General features: G+C 48.0%; 1 protein-coding gene and 1 long non-coding RNA gene across 2 annotated transcripts in view; one reads left to right on the plus strand and one right to left on the minus strand.

Annotated features, from left to right (window-relative positions):
• The window catches only part of RDH8 (retinol dehydrogenase 8), a 300,538-nt gene that overhangs the window by 155,381 nt on the left and 118,555 nt on the right, over nt 1–26,602 (plus strand). The window contains exon 3 of the mRNA XM_078659182.1: nt 12,394–12,573. Within this exon, the coding sequence (XP_078515308.1) occupies nt 12,394–12,573 (180 nt within the window). The remainder of the gene's footprint in view (nt 1–12,393; nt 12,574–26,602) is intronic.
• Nucleotides 10,186–11,937, minus strand: LOC144774377 (uncharacterized). The gene is made up of 5 exons (XR_013600219.1): nt 11,848–11,937; nt 11,695–11,754; nt 11,496–11,609; nt 11,137–11,257; nt 10,186–10,376 (listed from the first exon to the last, which is right to left on the minus strand). It is a non-coding gene; the product is annotated as an uncharacterized LOC144774377 (long non-coding RNA).

Raw genomic sequence — 26,602 nt, forward strand, 5'->3', positions numbered from 1 at the left:
TCGGGGAGAGCTCAGGTGTAGAGCCTTGTGTGTCATGCAGGCGATTTTCAGATGTATTCAGGCTTCAAAAGGCAACCAGTCCAGTGATTTCAAGTCAGGGGAGATATGCGAGTATTTTTTTGATCCAGTGATGAGTCTCGCTGCAGCGTTTAGAGAAGCTCTTAGGGGTGCGGTAGTGGTTAATGGGAGACCGCAGAGGGTGGTGCTGCCGTATTCAATTCGCGGGATTACTAGTGCTTGTACTGCAGTTTGGAAGTCTTTGGCTGGTAGGAAGGGTTTAAGTTTCCTCAGGGTATTGATTTGGAAGTTCGCTCCCTTAGTAGCCTTGCTGATATGATGCTGCATGTTGAGATTGGAGTCGAGAGTTATGCCTAGGGATTTCGCTGAATCCACTATGGTGGGTTGGACATTGAGTGCAGTTAACTGTTTAAGCCAGGTTTGAGTGGTAGAGATCTTCGCGGGAGGTGAGATCAGCAGGAATTCTGTTTTCAGAGCATTGAGTTCGAGATAATTGTCAGCAAGCCAGGATTGGGTGCTTCTGATCGTCGAGTTCAGGAGTAAGATGTCATTGGGGGGATTGTATTTTGAGATATAGTTGAGTGTCATCTGCGTACATGTGAAAAAGTACATTGGATGCTTGTAGCAAGGTGGTGAGAGGTTCCATAACTAGGTTGAATAGAGTTGGTGATAGGGAGGATCCTTGGGGGACGCCTAACGAAACAGGTATTGGAGAGGACAACAGGTTGTTACTCTTGAATTTCTGCGACCTGTTGTGTAAAAAGGAGGTGAACCACTTGAGAACAGTCCCAGAAAGACCCATTCTTGTGTTCAAAAGTTCGAGTAACTTTTCATGTTTAACAGTGTCGAATGCTGAAGAGAGATCAAGAAGGATGAGGAGGCAGGTATCACCTTGATCTAGGATTTGCAGGGCGTCATCAATTATGTGAGTCATAGCAGTTTCAGTGCTGTGTCCTGCTCGGAAGCCTGATTGATGGGGGTTGAGGAGATCAAACAGATCAATGTGTTTAGTCAGTTGTAGTTGTGCGCATTTTTCCAATAATTTGGCGAGAGTGGGAATATTGGTAATGGGTCGGTAGTTGTTTGGGTCGGCAGTAGGTTTCTTTAGCAAAGGTGTGACTTGTCCAACTTTGAGGGAGTCGGGGATGGTTCCTTCTTGGAGCGAGCTGTTGATAATTTTAGTCCAAAGCGGAAGGAGCATTGGGATGAAATCTTTGACAGCGTTAGCAGGGAGGGGATCCGTGAGGTGATTGGAGGGTTTCAAGGTGCTGAGCAGTTTGCCCATTTCTTCTTCGGAGTAGGTTTCAAAGGTTGACCATGTTGTATTGTTTTTAGGTTCGGTGGGTGTTATGCAGTTGAGTGTGGTGTGGAGTCTTGCGTCAGTGCGGAGATCATTCTTCATGTTGTCAGTTTTTTGGGTAAAGAAAGCGGCGAAGTCTTCACCGGCGGGTACTTCGTGCAAGGTACTGAGAGGTTGGGGTTGTTCCTTGGATTGTGTTCTGATTAACTCAAACAGTTTTCTTGGGCGGTTTTTTGCTTGGTCAAGCTGGAGGCTGAAGAAGTTTCCTTTAGAGCGCTTTATTTTCCTGAAGTAGGCATTTCTCTTTTTCTTTAGAGTTTTCAGGTGCAGTGCAGAGGGAGCTGCCCTCCAGGTGCGCTCTGCCATTCGCATGGCTCGTCTATCTTCATTGAGACTCCCGTCGTACCATGGATTGGAGATTTTAGCGGAGACTCTTTTTAGCTGCATGGGAGCAGCCTCATTATTTATTTATTTATTTATTTTGCGATTTCTAAAGCGCCTGGTGACCCGTAGGCATCCCCGCGCTATTCAACCTGTGAGGATACAGAGGGGGGTAGGGGGGTGCTTTATTTGGGGAAAAGGAGGGTTTTAAGTTTCCTGCGGAACACCATGTGGGAGGGTTCCAGGCGAAGACTGAGAGGGAGTGAGTTCCACGCTGTGGAGGCTTTGACCGAGAAGCGGCGACCGCCGGTGCGGGCCTTCCTAAATTTAGGCACCGTAGCAAGGTGTTCGGCGTCGGAGCGAAGGGGTCTTGAGGCTTTGTAAGGGGTGACCATGTGTTTAAGCGCAGCAGGGCCAACTCCGTTGATGAGTTTGTGGGAGGTACATAGGGCCTTGAACTCTACTCTCTGGCGGACTGGCAGCCAGTGTAGGGCTTTGAGGGCAGACTTGGCCGACGCTCTGGGGGGAAGGTTCATAATGAGCCTGGCCGCCGCGTTCTGGGTACATTGGAGTTTGGCCAAGGTGTATTCAGGGGCCCCCAGATATATGGCATTGCTGTAATCGAGCCGAGCCAAGACCAGACCCTGGACAAGTAATTTCCTGGATGGAATGGGAAGAAGGGGTAAGATCTTACGTACGGACCGCAGAAGACCGAAGCAGGCGCCTGCTGTCTTGGCTGCCTGCGTTTTCATGGTAAGGTCAGGTTCCAGCCAAACTCCTAGTGTCTTGATTTCCTTTCTAGGAGAGGGGATTTCGCCGAAGGTGTCGGGCCAAGATGTGGGTGGAAAGGTCGTCCATTTATTGCCCAGGAGCATGATCTCGGTCTTTGCGCCGTTCAGCTTCAAGGCCGAGTCACACATCCAGGTATGGATGTCCTGGAGACAGTGCAGCAGGCTGTCAGGATGGTTATCCAGGTGAGACAGAGATACAACAAGTTGGGTATCGTCAGCGTAATTAATTATTTTTATACCGTAAGGGGCCACTACGTCTTCCAGGGGAGCCATATAGACATTAAACAGGGTGGGGCTGAGCGACGACCCCTGGGGAACTCCATTCTTCAGGGGGAGAGGTTCTGACCGGGAGTTGCCGTCCCACACCTGGAAGGATCGATGAGAAAGAAAGGATTCGATCCATGCTCGCGCCGTACCCACAATACCTGCCTTGGCCAGGCGGTGTAGAAGGACACGATGATCCACCGTATCAAAGGCGGCGCTAAGGTCCAGGAGGATCACTGCCACTGATCCCCCTGAGTCTAGGATACACCTTGCCTCCTCGATGACGGAGAGGAGTGCGGTGTCCGTGCCATGGCCAGGTCGAAACCCAGTTTGGGATTGGCGCAGGATATAGTTTGTCTCGAGAAACTGGGATAGTTGCGAGTTGACTAGTTTTTCAGCCATCTTACTGATACAAGGGAGCAGTGAGATCGGTCTGTAATTGGACATGTCGTCCGGGTTCAGTTGGGGCTTTTTCAGTAAAGCCTTCACAACTGCGTTCTTCCAGTTGGAGGGTACCGTTCCACCAGCAAGGGAAGAGTTGATAAGGTCCTTGATGATTGGGGCTATGGTGGAGGACACCTTTTTTAAGAGTCTAGCCGGGGCTGGGTCAAGGGGGGAGCCGCTTTTCATTTTCTCTAGCGCGGACGTCACCTCGGTGAGGGAAACTGCCCTGAAAGTCTCCAGCTGTGGGCTGTTGTTTTCGTCCGCCGTAGCCAGGATGGGAGGGGGGCTGACGGTGGGAAGGGAGTCCAGTATCCGCAGAATTTTAGACTCGAAGTAATTAGCCAGATCCTTGCTTCTGTCGGGGGGGGGGGGGAGTGAGGGGGGGTGCTGTTGGGATATTTAGTAGTTCTTTAACTATCTGAAAGGATTCTTTGGCTGAATTGGTCGCGGTTTTTATTCTGTTATCGTAAAACGTTGATTTAGCTAATTTCAAAGCTGTTTTGTATTGTCTTACCGCATTGTAATAGATGTCCTTGTTACTATGGAGCCAATCTTTCCTCCATGCTCTCTCCGCCTTCTTGCACACTTTGCGGAGCGCTCTAAGGTCAGAGTTATACCAGGGGGCATGGCCCTTGGTTTTTGTTTTCACCTCCCGATTTTTAATGGGGATGAGGCTGTCGAGGGAGGAGGAAATCCAGTCTCTAAACTGGATGTCTCCAGTAGTGGGGTCGGCTGCAAGACTGGGGGTAGTAGCGCCAAGCGCCAATGCCCAGTTGTCCGTCGAAAGTCTAGCCCAGGATCTGTCCTTGGTGAAGGTAGGGGGGTTGTGGGGTTTTTTAAAGGCTCCTGGGAGATGGGTCGAGACCAAGAAGTGGTCCGTCCACGGGAGGGGGAGGGAGTTGGTGAACTGGAGGGAGGGAATATTCGAGAATACCGGGTCGAGTAGATGACCTTTCACATGCGTGGCTCCTGAGTTAATCAGGGTGAGGCCGAAGGCGCCGAGTTCACTGATTAAGTCAGACGACCCCGTGTCTGTAGGATCATTGAAATGGATGTTGAGGTCGCCTGTAATCAGGAAATTGGATGTTAAGTGGGCCAGGGATGAAACGGATTCTAATAAGGCGGCAGAGAAGAGGCCGAAATGACCAGGAGGTCTGTAGACCAGGAGGCCTGACAGGGAGTAGGTTGGCGAGAGCGTCAGAGTGAACAAGCAGCTCTCCGACTCCTTGCTCTGGATCTCAGTAGATCGGCAGGTGAAGTGGTCTCGGTGGATGATGGCTATACCACCACCTCGACCTAAAGGGCGAGGTTGGGACATGATGAGATATCCCGGGGGAAGGGCTGAGACAATGTCGGAGTTAGAGTGACCGGTGATCCAGGTTTCGGTTAAGAAGAGAATATCCAACTCGTGTTCATCAATTAGGTGGTTTATGAGGCGGGCGTGCTTGGGGAGCGATCGACAGTTAAGTGTCGCTAATTTGAGTCCAGGGAGTGGAGCGGCCGTCCTGGGAAGGTGAAGGTTTCCAGGTTTGCAGATGTTACAGCTAGTGAAGGGGACGTTTAGGTCATATATGGCATGACAGATGTTATTTTTCGAAGGTCTAAGGCTGAGGAGGTCTCGCCGGGTGTAAAGTCTCCTAGTGGTGGCAGGTTCCGGCATAGCGTCTGGCCCTGTGCCCGGTCGTGCGCGGACGGGCGCAGACGGGCTTACCTTGGGCGCGCCTTCGGCGCACAAACGGCGCTCCCGCTGCGCTCGTCCGCTGCGCGTCCTGTGTATGCACATTTGTAGGGCGGACAAGGGGGCGTGGCCTCCAAGGGGGCGTAGTTAGCGCGCACGCCGCTGGGGATGGCGGCGGCAGACAAGAACCTGAAAGAGCGCGAGCAGCTCTTGGATCAGCTGGGCGCTAAGGTAGGATTGAGCGCTAAGTTGTGCTTAGTGGTTTAAAAACAGGAAATAGTGACACAGAAGATACAGTGCATAAAAGTACAAGTATTTTTAAAATGAACAGCAGAGTACCTCCAGCCCCGGCTATTTGCCTCAAGGCTGGGTCAAGGTTTGATGGTAGCCGCTCTGAATCAGCGGGTTAAGTAGGGCGGATGAGGGGGCGTGGCCTCCAAGGGGGCGTAGTTAGCGCGCACGCCGCTGGGGATGGCGGCGGCAGACAAGAACCTGAAAGAGCGCGAGCAGCTCTTGGATCAGCTGGGCGCTAAGGTAGGATTGAGCGCTAAGTTGTGCTTAGTGGTTTAAAAACAGGAAATAGTGACACAGAAGATACAGTGCATAAAAGTACAAGTTTTTTTAAAAATGAACAGCAGAGTACCTCCAGCCCCGGCTATTTGCCTCAAGGCTGGGTCAAGGTTTGATGGTAGCCGCTCTGAATCAGCGGGTTAAGTAGGGCGGATGAGGGGGCGTGGCCTCCAAGGGGGCGTAGTTAGCGCGCACGCCGCTGGGGATGGCGGCGGCAGACAAGAACCTGAAAGAGCGCGAGCAGCTCTTGGATCAGCTGGGCGCTAAGGTAGGATTGAGCGCTAAGTTGTGCTTAGTGGTTTAAAAACAGGAAATAGTGACACAGAAGATACAGTGCATAAAAGTACAAGTTTTTTTTAAAATGAACAGCAGAGTACCTCCAGCCCCGGCTATTTGCCTCAAGGCTGGGTCAAGGTTTGATGGTAGCCGCTCTGAATCAGCGGGTTAAGTAGGGCGGATGAGGGGGCGTGGCCTCCAAGGGGGCGTAGTTAGCGCGCACGCCGCTGGGGATGGCGGCGGCAGACAAGAACCTGAAAGAGCGCGAGCAGCTCTTGGATCAGCTGGGCGCTAAGGTAGGATTGAGCGCTAAGTTGTGCTTAGTGGTTTAAAAACAGGAAATAGTGACACAGAAGATACAGTGCATAAAAGTACAAGTATTTTTAAAATGAACAGCAGAGTACCTCCAGCCCCGGCTATTTGCCTCAAGGCTGGGTCAAGGTTTGATGGTAGCCGCTCTGAATCAGCGGGTTAAGTAGGGCGGATGAGGGGGCGTGGCCTCCAAGGGGGCGTAGTTAGCGCGCACGCCGCTGGGGATGGCGGCGGCAGACAAGAACCTGAAAGAGCGCGAGCAGCTCTTGGATCAGCTGGGCGCTAAGGTAGGATTGAGCGCTAAGTTGTGCTTAGTGGTTTAAAAACAGGAAATAGTGACACAGAAGATACAATGCATAAAAGTACAAGTTTTTTTAAAATGAACAGCAGAGTACCTCCAGCCCCGGCTATTTTCCTCAAGGCTGGGTCAAGGATTAATCATTGAGGTCATGGTGTTGAGATAGTGGTCAGTCAGGGATTGGACATCTGTTGCGCCCGTAGGTGGGAGTAGGAGGTCTCGGCTGTTCGGGGGTATGGAGAATGGGTTGAGTTTTTTCAGGTCTCTTTTCCAGACTTTAGGTCTGGATGTTTGAACCGAGTTGAGTTTAACTTTTTCATTGATGTGGAATGGGACAATATGATGGTCTGACCAGTCACAGGGTTGGATAGACTCAAGTTGAGTAGCGTCCTCTTTGGCGATGATAAGGTCGAGGATAAAACCTTTCTCGTGAGTCGGGCTGTTGCATAATTGTGTGAGGTCCAGGGCGCTGAGGAAGTTTTTAAGACTATTTACCACCGCATCATTGGGATCGTTCCAATGAAGGTTGAAGTCACCAAGGTATATTTGGGTGAGCTGTCGTCCGGCGTTGGTTGAAATCATGTCCATGATTTGTTGGGCGAAGATGAGGTTGTCTCTGGGTGGGTGGTATATGCCATGAAGAGAACATATTGGTTTGCCATCACTGATGATATCGAGGCAGATGTATTCGTAGGAGGTTGGAGAGGGTAGAGAAGGCTCGGAGACTTTCAGAACAGAAAGGCTGTTCCTGTATATGCATGCGATTCCGCCCCCTATCTTGCCAGACCTATCAAGCCTACTGATGAGGTAGTTGGGGGAACCAGAATGTCCATTATAGGTGTAGAAGATTCGGTTAGCCAGGTTTCAGTCAGGATAATTAGGTCAAGGTCCAATGTTAGTATGAGGTCGGCGATGGCGGAGGAGTGTCTAGAAGCCGATCTGCAGTTTAGGAGAGTGCATTTGAGACGTGGTGTGTCCGGGGAGGAAGAGGGTACTAGGGAGAGGGGGACTTTTCTAAGGTTATTCGGGACGGAGATTCTGTTGTTTGGATTGGAGGGTCTACGGGTATTTGAGTGTATCGTGGGAATGGGGAGGTGCGAGGCGGTTGTGTGGTTTATGGGAGCAGGGTCGTAGGAGCGGAGGAGGGAGAGAGTGTCGAGATCCGAAAGAGGGTTGCATGTGCGACGGGGGCGGTTGTTACGATTGTGGGAAGGGATCGCGGTCCAGTGAGTGCGGCGGGTCCGTTTTTTGCTATTGTGGGTATGGATCGCGGTCCTGTGTGAGGGACGTAGCTTAGGAGCGTTGTCAGGACGGGAGGAGAGCAAGTTGAGAGGTGGGGTGGTGGTAAGTGAGGTGAGTCTAGGGGGTGCGGTGAGTCGCTCTTTGATGGTGTGCATGTCTTCTTTGATGGTGTGAATTTCTTCTTTGAGTTGTAGGAGGGAGGACATAATGTTTTCCAGCGTGGGATAAGTGTTAGTGCTGGGGGTGGAGGTCATGGGTGAGTGGCTAACCTGTGGCCTATCGTGCGAGTGGGGGGGAGGGTGGGTGTTCATGCGGGGCTCCGTGATGTCGTCGCCTGGGTTGGTTTTAGGGAGGAGAGAGGGTAAGGGGGCGATGGGAGTGAATGAAGTACGGAGGAAGTTGGTGGCATGGAGGAGGGAATTCGTGGCAGGCGGAGAGAGCGGGGTGGAAGTGGAGTGTATGATGGTGGTGATGGGGGAGCCTGAGGGGTAGTGAGGGCTGAGAGTGGGGAGGGAGATGGGGTTGGAGTTGGAGATGGTCCTGTCGTGTGGAGGGGGAGTTAAGATAGTAGATGTGGTGAGCTCTGCATGGTTAGTTAGCGTGTGGGAGTGGGGGCTGAGAGTGGGGGGACAGAGGGTGGGATTTGTCGCTACATGTGTCGAACTGGAGCTGAGCTAGATTAGAGGTGTTGTGGGTGGGGTCTATGATGTCAGGGGGGAGAGGAGGAGTGGGAGTGTTATGAGTGGGGGTCCCAGGGATGGAGGTGTGGGGGCGGCTGGTGTGGGGGCGGCTGGTGTATGAGGGGGAGAAGTTTGTGTCTGTGATTGAGCAGTGTGGGGTGGTTACAGCAGGTGGGTGAGTGACTGGTGTGATGGGGGAACTGAGGGAATGCATGTCGTTCTGGTGCTGAGCTGGGTTAGAAGGGTTGTCAGTGGGGGCTGTGAAGTCCGGGGTGATATTACTGGAGGGGATGTGAATGGAAGTCCGAAGGTTGGAGAGGTTCTCTTTGAAAGTGGGGAACAGGTTATCTAGTAGTTCCAGGTTCCTGTCTGAGGATTGAATTAGGACAATCCCGTTAATGTAGATAGTAATGGTGGTTCTGCCTAGGAAGAGTTGGGATGGTGTGATGGAGAGAGTTAAGCCATGAGCAGATTTCCTGGTGGTGGAGACAGTGAGTAAGGTGAGGAACGTTTTTCTCCATTGAGCTCTGCGAGTGGTGTGGAAGATGATATCGATGTTCAGAGATCCATTGACCGGTGAGAAGTAGGTGTCAACAAAGGGGGTTTCAGGGTGAGACCTCAGGAAGTTGTGTTTAAAGCGTTTAGCGGCTTTTTTGGTGAGCGTGGGTGGGTAGTTGATTTTATATGTGTGTTTGCCGATGGGCTCCATGTTAGGATGGCGGTATAGGTCGGTGTGGCGGTAAAGGTGGGTATAGGAGGTTGGACGATAGTGGTGCAGATGTGCAAAGAACAATGCAGACAGTAAGTTACATGGTACACAAGTGACACTAGTGAGTACCCAATATAGCCAACATATAAAGGTGGCAATCTGTGCAAGGCACAATGCTGACAGTAAGTTACATGGTACACAAGTGACACTGGTGAGTAACACAATAACCAAAATATCGAGGTAGCAATCTGTGTGATTGTTGCATCATCAAGCATGAGTACAGAGTAGATCATCTGCTGGCGTGGTGTCAACATTCAGCCGCGGTCAGCCGTTCGCGCAACTTTTCTGTACATAAACCTGTGTAATTTGGCATTTCATCCACTGAACATTACAGACCAATCAGACAAGTATTCAGGCTAGGATACAGGAAACAAACTCTGCAAGGGAGAAAGAAGATTAACAATAGACATGTGAGTCCCCGCCATAGGGGTCGTTGGATCGGGGCCTGTATAGTTCGCATAGCGGTGGTGCCAGGTAACTGGGGGGACGGAACTGTGGGGGGGGAGCATGTAGGCGTTAGCAAGAGCATAGCAGAAGGAGACGGGTGTCGGGCGTTGGGAGTCAAGGGGGTCCATAGTATTCGCTCCACCTTGGACGCTCATGACGAGCTCAGCTCATCATGAGCCACGGCGCTCCGGTGCTCATGATGAGCTCAGCTCGTCATGGCCCATGGAACGCTCAGGTGCGGGGAGAATTCCCCCGCTGTGCTGAGCGTTCCACGGGAGGCAATACACCTGTGACGAGCTCAGCTCGTCATGAGCACAGGAGCGCCATAGCTCATGACAAGCTCAGCTCGTCATGAGCATGGGGGCGCTGTGCGCGCCCCCCTCCCCCCCAGCAAAGCGGGGGAATAACCCCCGCAGCAAAGGGGTTAATTCATCTTTCTTTGTGCCATGTTTATATAGGAAGGGTAAGGAGTGCCTTCAAGGGGATTTGTTTTAGAGTATCTCTCTGGATTAATTTAAGAAAACCAATTTTAAGGACTATTCAATGATCCTACAGTGAAATCAATCAACAATAAACCTTTATCCAAATTATACAAAACTACACATTAATGTTCAACACAACACAAATACAAAAAAAACAAGAAAAACAAGGAAGACGGGAGTATATGAAAAAGAGTTGAATTTATCATCAATATTAAAAGGCAGAAGGAGTTAGATACAAATATATAAACAGAACTACAGGAATATCAGTGATTGGCAAATATATAACTCTGTAGATACTGATGACACCTTTCCTGATTTTCAATTTGATAAATAGATAGGAAGAGGCGTTGGTCGACGTTTCGGTCTCCTATGTATTCATCTGCAAGACCATCTTCAGGACTGTTCAATCTATATTTGTAATGCCCTAGTACAATATGAAACAAAAAATGTTTACAATTATACTTTTATCCATAAGTTTGAACACATATCTATATATATGCCACCAGTGTTTAAGACAAAATACATAAAAACGAAAAAACAACATACAAATCATAGATTGTTTGACCTATTGATGCCGACATAGATTTATATCAGGCATTAAAATGTAAAACATTTTTTTCATTTCATTAAAGAATAATAATGTCCCATATTACTGATATTACACCTGCAAAAACTCTAAATCAACAATAATTCATTTGGGTGCAACGAAACAAGACCCGCATCATATATCATATTCTCAAATTTTTAAATCCATAATTGTAGGTTGACTTCGAACGTTGAAGAGCAAGTGACCACCTTATTATCAATATCATCAACAAGAAATAGGTAGGCCTGACTTTCAAAGTAAAACCAGTATAAGGGTTTGTAACAATGTTGATCATTAGAATGATAGCATTTGACTTATTGGTTAGAAGAAAACGTTAACCTAGTTTGCAGAATCACACAGAAAATTACAAATAATGATATGTCACATATAGAATAGTAAAGCATCTTTAGCATACCTCAACTGTCGGCACGAGAAAATTCAAATAGAACAAATCAAAACTGATGAGCAAAACTTGATTAAAAGTACAATGCTTGCAGGCACTGAAACAACATGGAGTTAACAGATGCCGATTAATAATTATGTCCATGTATATATGCACTCTGTAATACGTTAAAATTATCAGAATCTATAAATGTACCTGTAAGTCTAGTGTGGGTCAGACCAATGGTAGGTGGTTAAAACATAAACGCGAGAGATTGCTGAGCCCTTCAAAAGCGATGTGAAACAACTTGTCTGTTGGTAAGTGAAGACATGACTATCTGAAAAAACGTAGAGCACCGTATTTAAAAACCAAACTATCGCTCGGAAGATATTGCCACTCTAAAAAATATAAGCTTGTAACTTTACCTTTATTAAAAATCAAGGGATCGTTACCCATAGGTGGTTTGAAGATTGATACGATGCACTCTAAAACGAAATGAGCGCACTTCTAATAAATATATATTAAGCTAATGGCCACTCTCTCACAGTCATAATGCTGTTACTATCTAATTGTACCTTCTATTAGTGCAGACAGCTTCAGATAGTGTAGAATACTACTGTAAAGTTATGTTGAAGCCTGCTGTCGTAGGGCTGAGCAACTTGCCTGGCGTGCAGTAAAGCCGTAGTGCTCTGAAAAAGGTATATGAAACCGTTTTAGAGCTGTGCTTCAAATAGTGTTAGGTTATAGAAACAGTATGTAGGTCTATATGTTTACCTTATAATCACTTGGAAACTGATTCCAGTATGAATAGCTAGATGGCAGATTAGTTGCAATCTGAAAAAACAAAAATGCAACTATATTAGGTGCATGTTGGATCTTCCCTCAATAATCAGGAGATCAAACAAAATAGTTAACACCACGTATTACCTTATCTTCAGGTCAAACGATCTGTTAAGCAGCACGAAAAACGCTCTGGGTCAGAGGATCAACGTGACTGCAGTGTCGGCTTCGGTTTACATTGGTTTGGAGCGCGAAATAGGACTAGCATTTCTAAATCGGCGCCATCTTGGAATAGTAACGTTACATTTGGTAACTAATATGAAACGACTACAACGTCTTGTGTTCTTTTGTATTTGTGTTGTGTTGAACATTAATGTGTATTTTTTGTATAATTTGGATAAATGTTTATTGTTGATTGATTTCACTGTAGGACCATTGAATAGTCCTTAAAATTGGTTTTCTTAAATTAATCCAGAGAGATACTCTAAAACAAATCCCCTTGAAGGCACTCCTTACCCTTCCATTTACATTTACCCAGGCCCTCAAGGGTATTCCGGGTTGCTCACTGTTATAAACACATGTTTATTTAGGAACAAGGTTGTTGGGGAAAGCATTGATATTGAGTATAATATCTGACACACTAAAGTAAGCCATATGAAAGAAGGGCATTTAACTCTTACCATCTGGTTGCAGTGAACAACGCAGGCATTGGGCAGATTGGGCCAATAGAGAGCATCACTATGGATGACATGAGAAAAGTCTTTGAGACCAACTTCTTTGGAGCAGTACGGATGATCAAAGCAGTGCTGCCGGACATGAAAAGGAGGCGGGCCGGACACATAGTAGTCATTAGCAGCGTGATGGGGCTACAAGGTAAAATAACTCTGTGGCTGTGCTCACTCTTTTAAGTGAACAGTCCTGTAATAATGTGTTGTAATGTTAAACCAATGAGCAAATTGTTTCATTAACAATTCTGGGGTGCTTACATCAATAATTCAGCCAGATTTACTGAAGTTGGATTTAGACTAAGGGCCTGGTTCACAAAGGGCCTCCACACTCATGGGGGAGTCTCCACAATGAGTTTAAGGGTCTTTAGTCTAATATCTAGTTAGCCAACCATTATTGTGTGGAATAAACTGCCTATAGAAGAATTAAATTCCAGGCATGTCACTGGATTAAACAAATTCTATCTTGAGAGAGGGAATAAAAGATAATGCCACGTTTGAAAATATGTTTGTATGTATGTATGTGTGTATTATTATTATTATTGTTATAATTAGAATATAGATTACAACTTGAATGATTTCTCAGACTAGAATTTAAATGACATGAACAGCTATACTAAAATTAAAATGACCCATGTAGTTACATCTTGCATTACAGATGTAATAACCTACATTATATTTGCAATTCAAATTCAAATTACAAGCACAGTTACTGATTCCATTCCATTTACAGTTACAACTCAGGGGGCCTGATTCACAAAGGTAAGTACCCTTTTGAGTAAGTTTGCACTTACCTAGTAAGGTTACTACTTTTGGTATTCACAAACTTTGAGTGTAAACTTACTACAAAAGTCCAAGGGCTTCATTATGATGGTGGTTGGTTGAGTGTCCAGCCGCCATTGTTTCGGGCACGAGACTGTCTAAAAAGGAGTTGGCGGTTCTGATCGTCCAATTACAATATGACCGCCATGCAGACAGTTGTAAAATACTTTTTACCATTGTGTTTGTGCATCAGGCAAGGAATAGGGCCGCTTCACAAGCCACAAAAGTAAAAAGCATTTTGAAAACATCCATGCACCGTGTGCCAGGCACCATTTGGTGCCTGGCACACATTGCATGGATGTTTGGGGGGCATCCCATGTGCTCCCCTGCACACATAGCAGAGGACTACAGAGGATGGGGATCCTGCTGGGGCCCCCCATAGTCTGTTTAAGACAGTGTTTTCACAACAGTGGGATTGCCATGAAAAAGTTATCGGAACTGACATCCTAGTCCCTATGGCGGTGCTTCCGCAGGCACCACCTCCATTGTAGGGATTAAAGCTCTGACTGCCGCTCTGATAGACTTGTTGAGCCTGTCAGGGATGGTGGGCTTTCCCCCCACCCGATGAGCTCTGACTGCCAGTCAGACCGTTACCCTAGATGTCGAGCGTACTGCCACCGATAGTCTATCGCTGGTGGTCCGCCCAACATCGTAATCGGGCTCTAAGTAACATATCTCCTCCCCTAGACTAAAGACATTTCCCTACTCTGGTATGGTTCGGTGGGGTCCATTCCTAAACCTCTTGCGGCCTCTTCCTAAATCTTACTCCTCCTAATTCCATCCCCTTTAGTAGTAAATCTGCCCCTTATTCTGCCCACTCCCCTTTGTCCCTCACACATTTACTACTATAATCTATACTAACATGTGCAGAGACCACTCAGTCTGGGTAGAGATCTGCACATATAAATATAGGCAAAACTTAGTCCGAAGTGCAGTTTGTTAATAAGGCTAAAACAGCTTACACCAAAATAAGAAGTCACATTGCACGTGCAATTATATCACAAAATAAGTGTACAATTGCAATGACAACTAAAAAATATTGGGCCAATTTTCTCAAAAACCTTTGGCAAAGCCAACAGGACTGGCTTTAATGTAACAATACATGCAAATACACAGACTGTCTCAAATGCTGTTTACATGCATTCCTGGGTTTGCTGTACATATTTGTGGAGTATACCCTTCTCTTTACATTTCTTTCCTCAAATAGCATGTAACTACGCAAAATGGAACAATGGGATAATTTGGGGAATTTTGTTTAACTAGCAAAGTGTAAAATTCTTGGCATAACATGAATGATGCAAGCGTAGTCAAAATTTTGCCCATGCCTAATAATTGACTTGAATTTCGCAAGTTGGCCAATTATGGTACCTGTGATTCTTCCCAGGTTTCCTGGCTGCACAGTATAGCCACAAAATGGGTATCTCTTTATCCTGTTATCTATCAAGGGTTAATGCTTTGTCTTTAATTGAAAGAAGTGGTACATAATTATACTGTTTTTCAATTTAATTGCATTTTTATAGTACTTGATACTCCTGAAGAGGTGCTGAAGTGCTTGGCAAATTCTGCTGACTGCACTTCCAAGAGAACAAATCCAATTAGCATACCTCCCTCCTGACGATACTTCAGTGTCAAATTTATACACCACAGAACACCTCAAGTCCCCTTAACACCATCAACCTCTTCCCAAGACACCAGTGCAGTAACAGCTGGCAACTACGATGAGAAGGGAGGCGAAAAATAAGTAAATACATTGTAAAAAACATCCTTGGTGAGCACAACGTCCCCAAACCCGGACCTCCATAGGAAGAGGAAGCTGGAGCCTGGAACTCTCTTGAGCAATCAGGGTGCTGCTCTCATGCTGTGAGAGCAATGCCCTGATTGGAGGGAGCGGCCTCACTTAGCGCTCCAGAGCTCCCTGGATGACTGCACTGACTCTAACTCAGCTGTTTTAAGACAGTTGGATTAGAGATGTTTAAAGTGTGCATGTGTGGCTGGCCGTCTCAAGAGAGCCGGACAAAAAGATATGCACACTTTAGACATAAGTGCATAGGCAGCCAACCCTCCTCTCTGCTGCTGTCACTCAGCAGCGACCCCCTCCCCCGTCCTGACGCTTGGCTTAGGATGGAGATGAAAATTGAAATGATACTACATTCCAATTTTATTTTTAATAGGTTTTGTGTGGAAATTTTAACCCCTTCCATGCTGATGACGAACCCCAGCCTTCACGCTCCACGGTGCTCGTGTGCTGATGACGGATGGGATTCGTCACGGCCCCGCCCTGTTCTTTTGTTTACCGCACAGCGGCGGAATCGGCCCAGCATGGAAGGGGTTAAGTGGGGCAATGCTCCTCCACTCCAATGGAGGAGCCGCCCCTTCACCAGTGTCTGTTGTGTGCCCCTCTGGCTTTTCAAGCAGCACATGGTGTAAAGAGTTCTCACTTCAGATGCCATGGCAGCTTTGATATTTTGTTGTAAATACAGATTAGCATAGGGTTTTGCATCTAGATGCAAAAATATTGTGATCCAGAAATATCATTGTCAAGTATATTGTTTTTTCAGGTAAGTAATATTGTTGTTAAGAGCATCGTTGTTAATATCAATTTTAGGTCGAGCCTGTAGCAGCGTGCATGTGCTGCTCTGGCGATACTTTATGTAAACAGTAAAAGGGCTTTGGAAAGCTCAACACACGCTTGTGCGTGTGGTTTGTTTACGTTCAGAGGCTATTCGCCTTTGCGTGCATCTTTCTGAGAAAGACAGCACGCATTTGGGCAAAGGCGGGTGCATGTCCCACCTTTGCTCCGCACATGGCCTATTGCTTGCGGTCCCGCACAGGACACATCTGTTTTCAATTATCGTGTACAGATGCGTGTGCAATAATTGAAAACAGATTGCTCACTGTGGCGCGCGCGCGACCACTCGCAGGCTTGTATTTATTGTTATTTTGCTGCGGCAGACGTGTTTGCACCACAGCCCTCTATTAGGACGGCTCAGACCCTGAGATATTTGTTATTTGTTTCTTTCCTTTAACTAGAGCCTCTCTTAGGAGTGCGGAATCCAGCGTGAAATCCTGATTTCAATGCGGCCTCCAGAGTGTGCAACCTCTGCCCCGGGAGGCGCTGAAATTAGGCCGTGTTTGTTGTGAACATCCCAGGCCCCGACGGGTACACCAATCCTCTGTGTAAAATCTGTTCCTGGGGGGTTACAGGACACACCGCATCTGCCGCCCCCTAATTCTGCTTCGGCCAGTGATAATGAATACATCTCCCATCGCTCAGGCTCTCTCCTGGCTTCTATGCACACCTTACTCCTGTGCGCATCATGCAAGCACATGACACGTGCACATGTCCCCTGTGCACTATTCCACGTCCGCCAGTGATAATGAATACATCTCCTGTCACTCAGGCTCTCTCCTGGCTTCTAAATCTATGCGCGCCTTCCTTCTGTGTGCCTCGTGCATGCGCATGACACGTGCACACGTCCCCTGTGCACTATTCCATGTCCATTAGTGATAATGAATACATCTCCCATCGCTCAGGCTCTCTCCTGGCTTCTATGCGTACCTTTCTCCTGTGCGCGTCATGCACGCACATGACACGTGCACACGTCCCCTGTGCATATTCCAAGTCCGCCAATGATAATGAATACATCTCCCGTCACTCAGGCTCTCTCCTGGCTTCTAAATCTTTGCGCGCCTTCCTCCTATCTGCCTGAGGCTCTGCAAAGCGGTTCTATGTAAGACCTCTACGCACTTCTTGGGCGTGGACAACAACAGCAGCCTTAGAAAAGAATTCTTCTCTTCGCCCTCCCTACTTCTCTCTGTTTTTCTTTTTGCTAAACACCTTCTCTCTTTCTCGCACTCCCACTCCCCCTCCTTCGGTTCTTCTAATATATTAATGCTTTTACTTCCAAGAATTTCAAATACGCCTCTCCAATTAGCACATTCAAATTAACCACATGGAGAGGAAATGCTTATAAAAATGATTCACTTTGCTAGACTTCCCTGAAGAACAGGTGCTGGTGGCCCAGAGTGCCCGATCATGTTGTACATTCGCCTGCTCAGCTCACAACCACCAACATCCTAGGGTTTCTGTGAGGAGTCTTGTCCGCGCACAATGTTATGGACAACACGTTCTACCCTACAATGCAACAATCACACACAATCTAAAAGCATGCTGCGAAGTGGCTCTGTGTCATATGTGACATGTTTAGCCAGTGCTCGCATTTTGGCCACACATGACAGAAATGGTTAGGGGTGGATCCTCAAAAGTCAGGTGCACTGTCAATCAATCAATCAATCAATCAATCATTTCATTTGTAAAGCGCACTACTCACCCTTGAGGGTATCAAGGCGCTGGGGTGGGGAATGCTGCTACTGCTCGAAAAGCCAGATCTTGAGGAGTTTTCTGAAGGTCAGCAGGTCTTGGGTCTGCCGTAGGTGGATGGGGAGGGTGTACCAGGTCTTGGCAGCGAGGTGAGAGAACGATATGCCGCCGGAGGTTGCTCTTCGGAAGCGGGGGACTGTGGCGAGGGCGAGGTCGACAGAGCGGAGCTGGCGGGTGGGGGTGTAGACCCTGAGTCGTCTGTTGAGGTACGTTGGTCCGGTGCTGTGGAGTGCCTTGTGTGCGTCTGTGAGTAGCTTGAAGGTTATCCTCTTGTTGACCGGGAGCAAGTGCAGGTCTCCTAGGTGGGGTGTGATGTACCTGCAGCGAGGGATGTTGAGGATCAGGCGTGCAGAGGCGTTCTGAATGTGTTGGAGCCGTTTTAGGAGTTTGGCCAAGCCTCCTGCGTAGAGGGCGTTTCCATAGTCCAACCTGCTGCTGACGAGGGCCTGGGTAACCGTTCTTCTCGTTTCAGTGGGGATCCACTTGTAGATCCTGCGGAGCATGCGGAGGGTGTTGAAGCAGGAGGAGGACCGGCGTTGACTTGTTTAGTCATGGAGAGGGTGGAGTCAAGGATGACCCCTAGGTTGCATGCGTGGTTAGCGGGTGTTGGTGGGGTTACCAGTGCGGTCGGCCAACAGGAGTCGTCCCAGGCCGAAGGGGTGGATCCGAGGATGAGGACCTCCGTCTTGTCCGAGTTCAGATTCAGTCAGCTGTTCCTCATCCATTTAGCGACAGCCTTCATTCCTTCGTGAAGGTTGGTTTTGGCAGTGTGGGGGTCCTTGGTGAGGGAGAGGATCAGCTGGGTGCCATCGGCGTAGGAGATGATGTTGAGGTCGTGCCGATGGGCGATGTGGACGAGCAGTGCCATGTAGATGTTTAACAGAGTTGGGCTGAGGGTTGAGCACTGGGGTACGCTTCAGATGATCTCGGTGGCTTCGGAGCGGAAGGGGGGAAGGCGGATGCTCTGCGTTCTGCTGGAGAGAAAGGAGGTAGTCCAGTCCAGGGCCTTCTCTTGGATCCCGGCGGTGTGGAGGCGTGTTCGTAGTGTGTGGTGGCAGACTGTGTCGAAGGTGGCTGACAGGTCCAGGAGGATGAGGGCCGCCATTTCTCCGTTGTCCAGCAGGGACTTGATGTCATCGGTGGTGGCGATGAGGGCAGACTCGGTGCTGTGGTTGCTGCGGAACCTGGACAGGGAAGGGTCCAGGATGTTGTTCTCCTTGGGGTAGCGGGTCAGTTGTTCATTGACGGTCTTCTCGATGACCTTTGCCGGGAACGGGATCAGGGAGATGGTCCGGAAGTTCTTGAGGTCCTTGGGGTTCGCCTTGGGTTTCTTGAATATGGCGTTGATCTCGGCGTGCTTCCAGCTCTCCGGGAAGGCTGCTGTCTCGAAGGAGGTGTTGATGACTTTCCGGAAATGAGGTCCGATGGCTGTGCTGGCTTTGTTGAAGATGTAGTGTGGGCATGGGTCTGACGGAGATCCGGAGTGGATGGTGTGCATGATCTTGATGGTGTCGTCTTCGTTGATGTTGGTCCAGGAGAGCAGGCGGTAGGTGTGGATGGTGGTCATGGGGGCGAAGGTCTCAGTGGTTGTCGTGGCGGTCGTGGCTTTGAAGCTGTTGTGGATGTCTGCGATCTTTCGGTGGAAGAAGGTGGCCAGCGAGTCGCACAGGTCTTGCGATGGTGGGACGTCGTTGGTGTTGGAGCTGCTGTTGGAGAGTTCCTTCACGATGTTGAAGAGCTCTTTGCTGTTGTGCTCGTTGTTGGCTAGGCGGTGTTTGAAGGAGGCCCTTTTGGCGGATCTGATGAGGTGATGGTGTCTGCGGGTGGCGTTCTTGTGCGCTGCATGGCTGTCCGGTGTTCATTCACTGAGCCAGATCTTCTCCAGCTTTTGGCAGGTTTGCTTGGAGTCCCAGAGGACTTCAGTGAACCAACTGGCTTTCATGTTGGTGTGACTGTTGGAGGGTTTCTTGATCTGGACGAGGGTGTTGGCGCAGTCGTTGATCCACTGTCAGAGGTTGCGGGCGGGGGTGTCGGGGTTGGTGGGACCGGCGGGTGGGCTCTGGGTGAGGGTGGTGGTTAGCTGGTCTTTGGTGACTTTGCTCCAGCAGCGGCGAGGCATCGGTTGGTTGCGGTGGTGCGTGGTGGGCTTCTTGAAGGTGAAGTGGATGCAGCGATGGTCGGTCCAGTGGAGTTCGGTGGTGTGGTTGAAGGAGATGTGGGGGCTTGCAGAGAAGATGGGGTCAAGCATGTTACCGGCGGAGTGGGTGGGTGTTGTGACGAGTTGTCTTAGTCTGAGGTTGGCTAGGTTGTCGATCAGGGTGGTGGTGTTGGTGTCATTGTTGTTCTTGAGGTGGAAGTTTAGGTCCCCGAAGAGGATGTAGTCCATGGAGGCGAGGGCGTGTGTGCTGACAAAATTGTCGATGGAGTCACTGAACTGTGGTCAGGGTCTGGGGGGTCTGTAGATGAGGGTTCCTAGCTGATTTTGTTTACACTGGGTCCACAAATTCGGGGCTGCGCAAAATGTGCACGATTCCAAAACTGATATCTTGGAATGTAGAATAAAATGAGAGAAATGTTGTCCATTTCAAGGTGGGTATATAGCGCCTGTGAACTGCTTACTTGCATATCGCCAAAGAAAGCACGAACATCTTGCACTGCTCCTAATCCTGTTTGGGTTTCGGAGTAGCGTGCTACCAATTGAAAAGTGCTTCAAAAACATCATTAGGGGTAAAAAGCGCTGTATAAATGTAAACCCAGATCTTTAAGCAGGATGAAAAACTGGGGAGTCTCTCAAAGGGGTGTGGCTAATGTAATTAAGGGTGTGGCTTGATACACGTAAGCTAAAAGTCTGTGCTTAGCATAGTGTGCCCGCCGGACTTGTATTTTGCTGTTTCTGTCATTGCATCCAGGTATATGATACAACAAGTTACGTCATACCTACAAGAAGTCAGGACTATTGCCTTTGTCAATGGTTGTTAGTTGCATAAGACAAATAAGCAGCAGCTATGCTTGTATATAATATCGAAAAAGCTTCCACTTACATCCCTGGTGACACCTCGATAATGTTGCTAAACACCTATAACGTCCCAAAGGCGAGTCCTATTGGCTATGCAAATGCTTGTTAATAATATAGGGCCTGATTTTGATGACAGTTGGACCACATACTGACAGGCCGTTGGGGGCGTTCCGACCGCTGACAGCCATTCGGTCTGTCCACCACATTTCAGTGCAGGCAGTCATATCCACAGTGGGCAGAGTACAGACCGCCGCCTCTGACAGGATCAGTGGTCCTATGTCAGAATCGCAATGCTTCGGGATTACAAGTTCCCTTTCCAACAGCCTTTTCATGTCAGTAAGACCGCCATGAAAAAGCTGTTGGAAATGGATTTTGGGCTCCCCTTACTTTGTGGGCCACTGTAGAGTGACCCAGGGGGCACATATAGTGCCCCCACACACCTCCATTCACTGTATTACATGGTGCATGGATGTGCAGGAAGTTCTCCTATGCACACCTGTTTGTGCTGTGGCCCTTTTCCTAGCAAACAAAACAAGATGATAAACAGAGTGCTGAAATTTTTCGACCACCCACCCCAGTCACAGATCTGGATTTAATCCATTGTTCTTTTTCTTACTATGCCACTCCAGTTTGGACCCAGCCATATGCAAATCAGCCTTGACCCTGTTCCTCATGGGAACAGTCTAGCCAGAACTTCCAAGCCAGGTCCCTTCCTGGACCAGAAACCACAAAACCGGTCCCATGATGCATGTTTCCAGTCCAGGGAAGACCTGGCCTGGCAGTTCGGGCTGGACTGTTCCCATGGGGAGCAGGGTCAAAACTGATTTGCATGTGGCTGGGTTTAAACTTGAATGACATGGGAACAACATCTACCCAAGTTTGTTTTGGGATTTTTTGGGTCTCTTTAAACTTGACTCTTTACTTCTCTGTGGTGCTGTGGTGAGTCCAAAGGTCTTAAGCTCCTAAGGTCTTGCGGGTCCACAACCAACCTGCGACAGTCAGAACAATTTTACCTTCCCTAGGGAGTCCAGGTGCAGAAGTGTCAAGACAGTCTTTGGTGCTGAATGGGAGCCATGGGAGTCTCCCTGGACCGGAAACAAGAGTCCTGGGGCTGTTTTCGGGGTACCACCCCTCATCAGCTAGGCTACCTTGACTCCAGTGGCACAGTGAGCAAAGGACCAATATCTGGGCATACCCTTCCCACATAGGGTGACAAATGCAAAAAGAACAATTGATGGACGGAAAGCTCAACAATGCAACCATTCACCCCAGTCACAAAGATCTGGGTTTAATCCAATGTTCTTCTGCTCACCATACCTCCCCAGTTTGAACCCAGCCATATGCAAATCAGTCTTGACCCTGCTCATCATGGGAACAGTCCGGCTGTGCTACTGGATTAAGCCAACATGGCTGCTGAGGGGTGCAACTCAGGTACCGGTCCCAGGATGCTTGTTTCCCCTCCAGGGAGGACTTGGCTGGCAGTTCCGGTCGGTCTGGTGAGACCGTCACACACATAATGCGGCACACGGTGCCTCAGTGTGGTGGTGGCCGGAACACCACTAGGGGTTTGGCGGTCCATCATTATCACTCCCTTTGTGACTGCAAGCATACCTGTTTTGTGTTGATCCTTATAGATAGATAGATATGTTTATTCGGTCAATTTTGGCCATAAAACATGACACACATAAACATCATATAAAATACAAAATCCATTACATGGTGGTATGATACAATCACATCCTCTATAAATACAAAATAGTAAAAATACAAGTAAAGTCCATTAAAACCATTGAGAAACTGTGCCCAGATGCATTAGCTATCCTTCATAAAGTGCAGAAACAATACAAGACTTTTTGTAAACAAATATTTCAATGGCTCAATGATGAATTCAGGTGAATATAGCACCTAATTTTGAGGCATTAAGGATATCGTAGAATCTTGATTCGAGCGATGCAATCACCGTAAAGGAAAAAAGTGCAAAACCAAAACTTTTCTATCAGAATTCAGAGACAATAAGAACACAGATAAAATAACATAAAAAACAGTGCGTGATGGGGCAATTAATCAAATCTCTATCTTCTAGACACCCAAGCTGCTTGTAAAAAGGATAAGACTGCACGGATAGCATGATCTGTTCGAAGAATCTGTAGATACATCAAGACTGGCCTAACTTGATTAAAATTCAGGGATTTCAACAAAGGGATTAATAATTGCATCCTCGGCCATCTATAATAAGAACAAAACATGGTAAAATGCTAAATATCCTGCGGACACATATTGTCGCAGCCTCAGGGTTCCTTTGCATCTGGTCGCATCCACCCAGAAAGGGATGCAAAAAATGGTGCAATTGGTTGAACCTGAATCTGGCCATTGATCTGGCCATTGATCCTTATACATGAATATTGTTATTTAGACTACTTTGGAATGTGCTTTATCATGAACCCTGACACATTTCACAGACATAGGTCAATCTCATCCTACTTGATGAAATGTTGAAGCTGACCATCAGTTCTGACTTCATGACCCTACTGTAAACCCCTCACTAGTTCCAAGTATGGTGTATTTCCTTTTTAGGGCTCGGACTCCTCCCCACTGAAAGTGGGAGGAGTTAGAGAACTAATGTTAAAGAAGGAAAAAAAAGAAGTATCTCCTAGGGCCTTGGCGAGAGGAATTCCACACATTCCTTAGCGTTTTCTGTCATCTGGCCAGTGATTCGTCTTCCTTGTGTTTTCGTTTTAATAGGCTTGAAGTGATAGGGTAAATGTAGTTTTGTTCCGCCATTTTGGGCATATTTCGTTCGTGCTCGCGCAAAGAAGTACATAAATTATAATTAGGAGCTGTCAGGGTGCCTCCGTTAGTGAATCCAGATGGCCGGGCGCGTTCACAATTCTGCAGTGCTCAGCGCGCAGCTTCCTTGTTCTTGCATGTTATGACTACGTTGCGTTGTATGACTAAATGGGGATACGGTAATGGCGCCGCTTTAATTTCTTTCGTATGTCACTGAGGTCCAGACATGCCGATCATTGCGGTGGTCTCCGGGGCTTGTTTACATTTGGGCACTGGAAATACGGGGTACGAAGCAGAGTCGTCATTTAATCAGGACTTGTCATTTGCTGGTTTGTGCACACCGTTGCAGCTTCTGCCGCTCTCAGAGCTCTCTATCTTTGTCGAAGTTTAAACCCTGCTTCCTCCGTTTGTGTGTCTTTTACTTGCCGCGGGTTGTGTGCAGAATTACGCTGCAGCTGATGTCCAGAAGAAAGCGGAAAGAAAACTGCGGCGCATCGCTGCTCTCCGGCTGATTGGCTATATTATATATTTATAACGCCCAAGAATTGCTCTTTCTCTGTATTCGTTCCTGCGGTATTTTTAGGCGAACATAATAGTTTCATGCATGGAGGGTAAACATTAATTTTAATCTGAGTGATGTCATCTGCGTATAACAAGACTAGAGGCAACGACCCCCTCGTGATGATTTATCGAAGCGCCTCTCACATTTCGATGCTCGGCTCTTTAGATGCTTAATGCTTAATGCGAAGTTTACCGAATGTCCAGTACAATTTACTTTTCCGTGCAGAATGTTTAATATATTATTAAAATGTTATTCACAACTTTTGGATTCATAATCATGCTGCATTCTAGGCGGGAATGCCAGGCTGGGAAGCACAACTAAGGGAGGCGGTGGCCTCCTTCCAGACCGCGCGCCCCTCCCTGGCACCCAGGGGCGGGCTCGCGCTCCTTGCCGTGGTCACCCCCGCGTTGCCAGAGATGAGTTCCAGCTGTCTGCCTGGGGTTCCGCGCTGCACATCTCTCGCGTGCCCTTTCTCATGCTCTGATGTCACGTGCTCCCCGTAGATCGGGCACCCTTCCGATTCTGGGCAAAGGGCCGGGCCTCTTTCCTTTCCAAGATTGCCGAAATTCAACGGGAAACTACGGGATCCAGCCAGTGGGCATCTCGGGCCGACATTGGTGCCACCCGGGTGCTGCTGCAGCTCTCCGGTGCATCGTGGGATTTGTAGTGTAACACTTCCTCTTTACCCTGCTCCTAATCCCCATTAGTCACCTAGTGTCAGTTCTCCCTTCTGTGCCTGTTCCCACACAAGCTTGCATCTTTCCTGTTCTTCTCTCCTGTAGTCTTACGTCTCTCGTTCTCGGTACCTTCTGGGAAGGAAAATTAATAAATAAGACATACCATTCTATTCTGTATACCACGAACATGCCTGGAGATAATGTGTTCGGGTTTATGCTGTAAAAATAGCATTTGCCTGCAGTTATAGTTGGACCAGCTTGGAGGTCGGCCGCTCTAGCTGTTAAGCCACATCCTCTCGTCTGCCTGTTAAGAAACGTTAATATTTTTTTGGACCTGTCTGTCTACGCGTTTTTAGCCTTCAACTGAAGTCTGAAGCTTTTCTTTTTTTCCTCTCCCCTATAGCACACCAGTTTCTCTCTTTCGCTTTAAGCTCCTGTTCTGCAGAGCTTGGCGGCACGTGGAGCACAAAGAGCTTCTGTGATCTAACTTCTCTCCACTAACACTCTCCACTAACACTCTCCAATAACACTCTCCACTACCACTCTCCACTACCACTCTCCACTACCACTCTCCACTACCACTCTCCACTACCACTCTCCACTAACGCTCTCCACTAACACTCTCCACTACCACTCTCCACTACCACTCTCCACTACCACTCTCCACTACCACTCTCCACTACCACTCTCCACTAACAGTCTCCACTAACACTCTCCACTAACACTCTCCACTAACACTCTCCACTCTCCACTAACACTCTCCACTAACACTCTCCACTAACACTCTCCACTAACACTCTCCACTAACACTCTCCACTAACACTCTCCACTCTCCACTACCACTCTCCACTACCACTCTCCACTAACACTCTCCACTAACACTCTCCACTCTCCACTACCACCCACTACTACCACTCTCCACTACCACTCTCCACTACCACTCTCCACTACCACTCTCCACTACCACTCTCCACTAACACTCTCCACTACCACTCTCCACTACCAATTACCACTCTCCACTACCACTCTCCACTACCACTCTCCACTACCACTCTCCACTCTGCACTACCACTCTCCACTAACACTTTCCACTAACACTCTCCACTCTCCACTACCACTCTCAACTACCGATGACAGAGCACACTTACACGAAGGACATCACAGGCAGCAGCTGTGCAAGCTTGTTACACTCACAAGGATACCACAGGCAGCTGAGGTGCAAGCTTCTCCCACTCACAAGAAGGATATCACAAGCAGCAGCGGTGCAATATTCCCTCACACACTCACAGCAGGTACTGTGCCAAGGCAGCAGCAGCAACAGAGCAAGAGTCCCTTATAAAGAACAGGCACAGCACAGAGATGCACAATGCAATCTTCTCATACTCACAGGCAGCAGCTGTGCAAGCTTCTCACACTCACAACAACGACATCACAGGCAGCAGCAGTGCAAGCTTCTTACACTCACAAGAAGGACATCACAGGCAGCAGCAGTTCAAGCTTCTTACACTCACAAGGAGACCACAGGCAGCAGAGGTGCAAGCTTCTCACACTCACAAGAAGGACAACACAGGCAGTAACGGTGCAATATTCTCACACTCACAATGAGATCACTGGCAGTACACACCACATGAACACACTCCATAACACATAGCAACAATACATTGGCATTTACAATGCCATTAGCTCAAACTCAAATAAATCCGAGCCCGATTGCATTTCTAATGCTTGTTTATGTAAAGCTCTGTAGTGGGATAGGTTGTGATAGCTAAGACGAAATAAATCAATAAAAAGTGTGTCTGCTGGATTTGGTGCTTGTGTCACACAAAGCGGGAATCTTGTCGTTGAGCACTCTGAAGCTATCTACGTCCCTCCCACCCTACCCTCTATTCATTGGACAAAACAGGTTAGACAACAAATGAAAGAAAACTTAGT

Source organism: Lissotriton helveticus, chromosome 1_1, assembly GCF_964261635.1.
Source record: "Lissotriton helveticus chromosome 1_1, aLisHel1.1, whole genome shotgun sequence".
NCBI classification, from domain to species: Eukaryota; Metazoa; Chordata; class Amphibia; order Caudata; family Salamandridae; genus Lissotriton; species Lissotriton helveticus.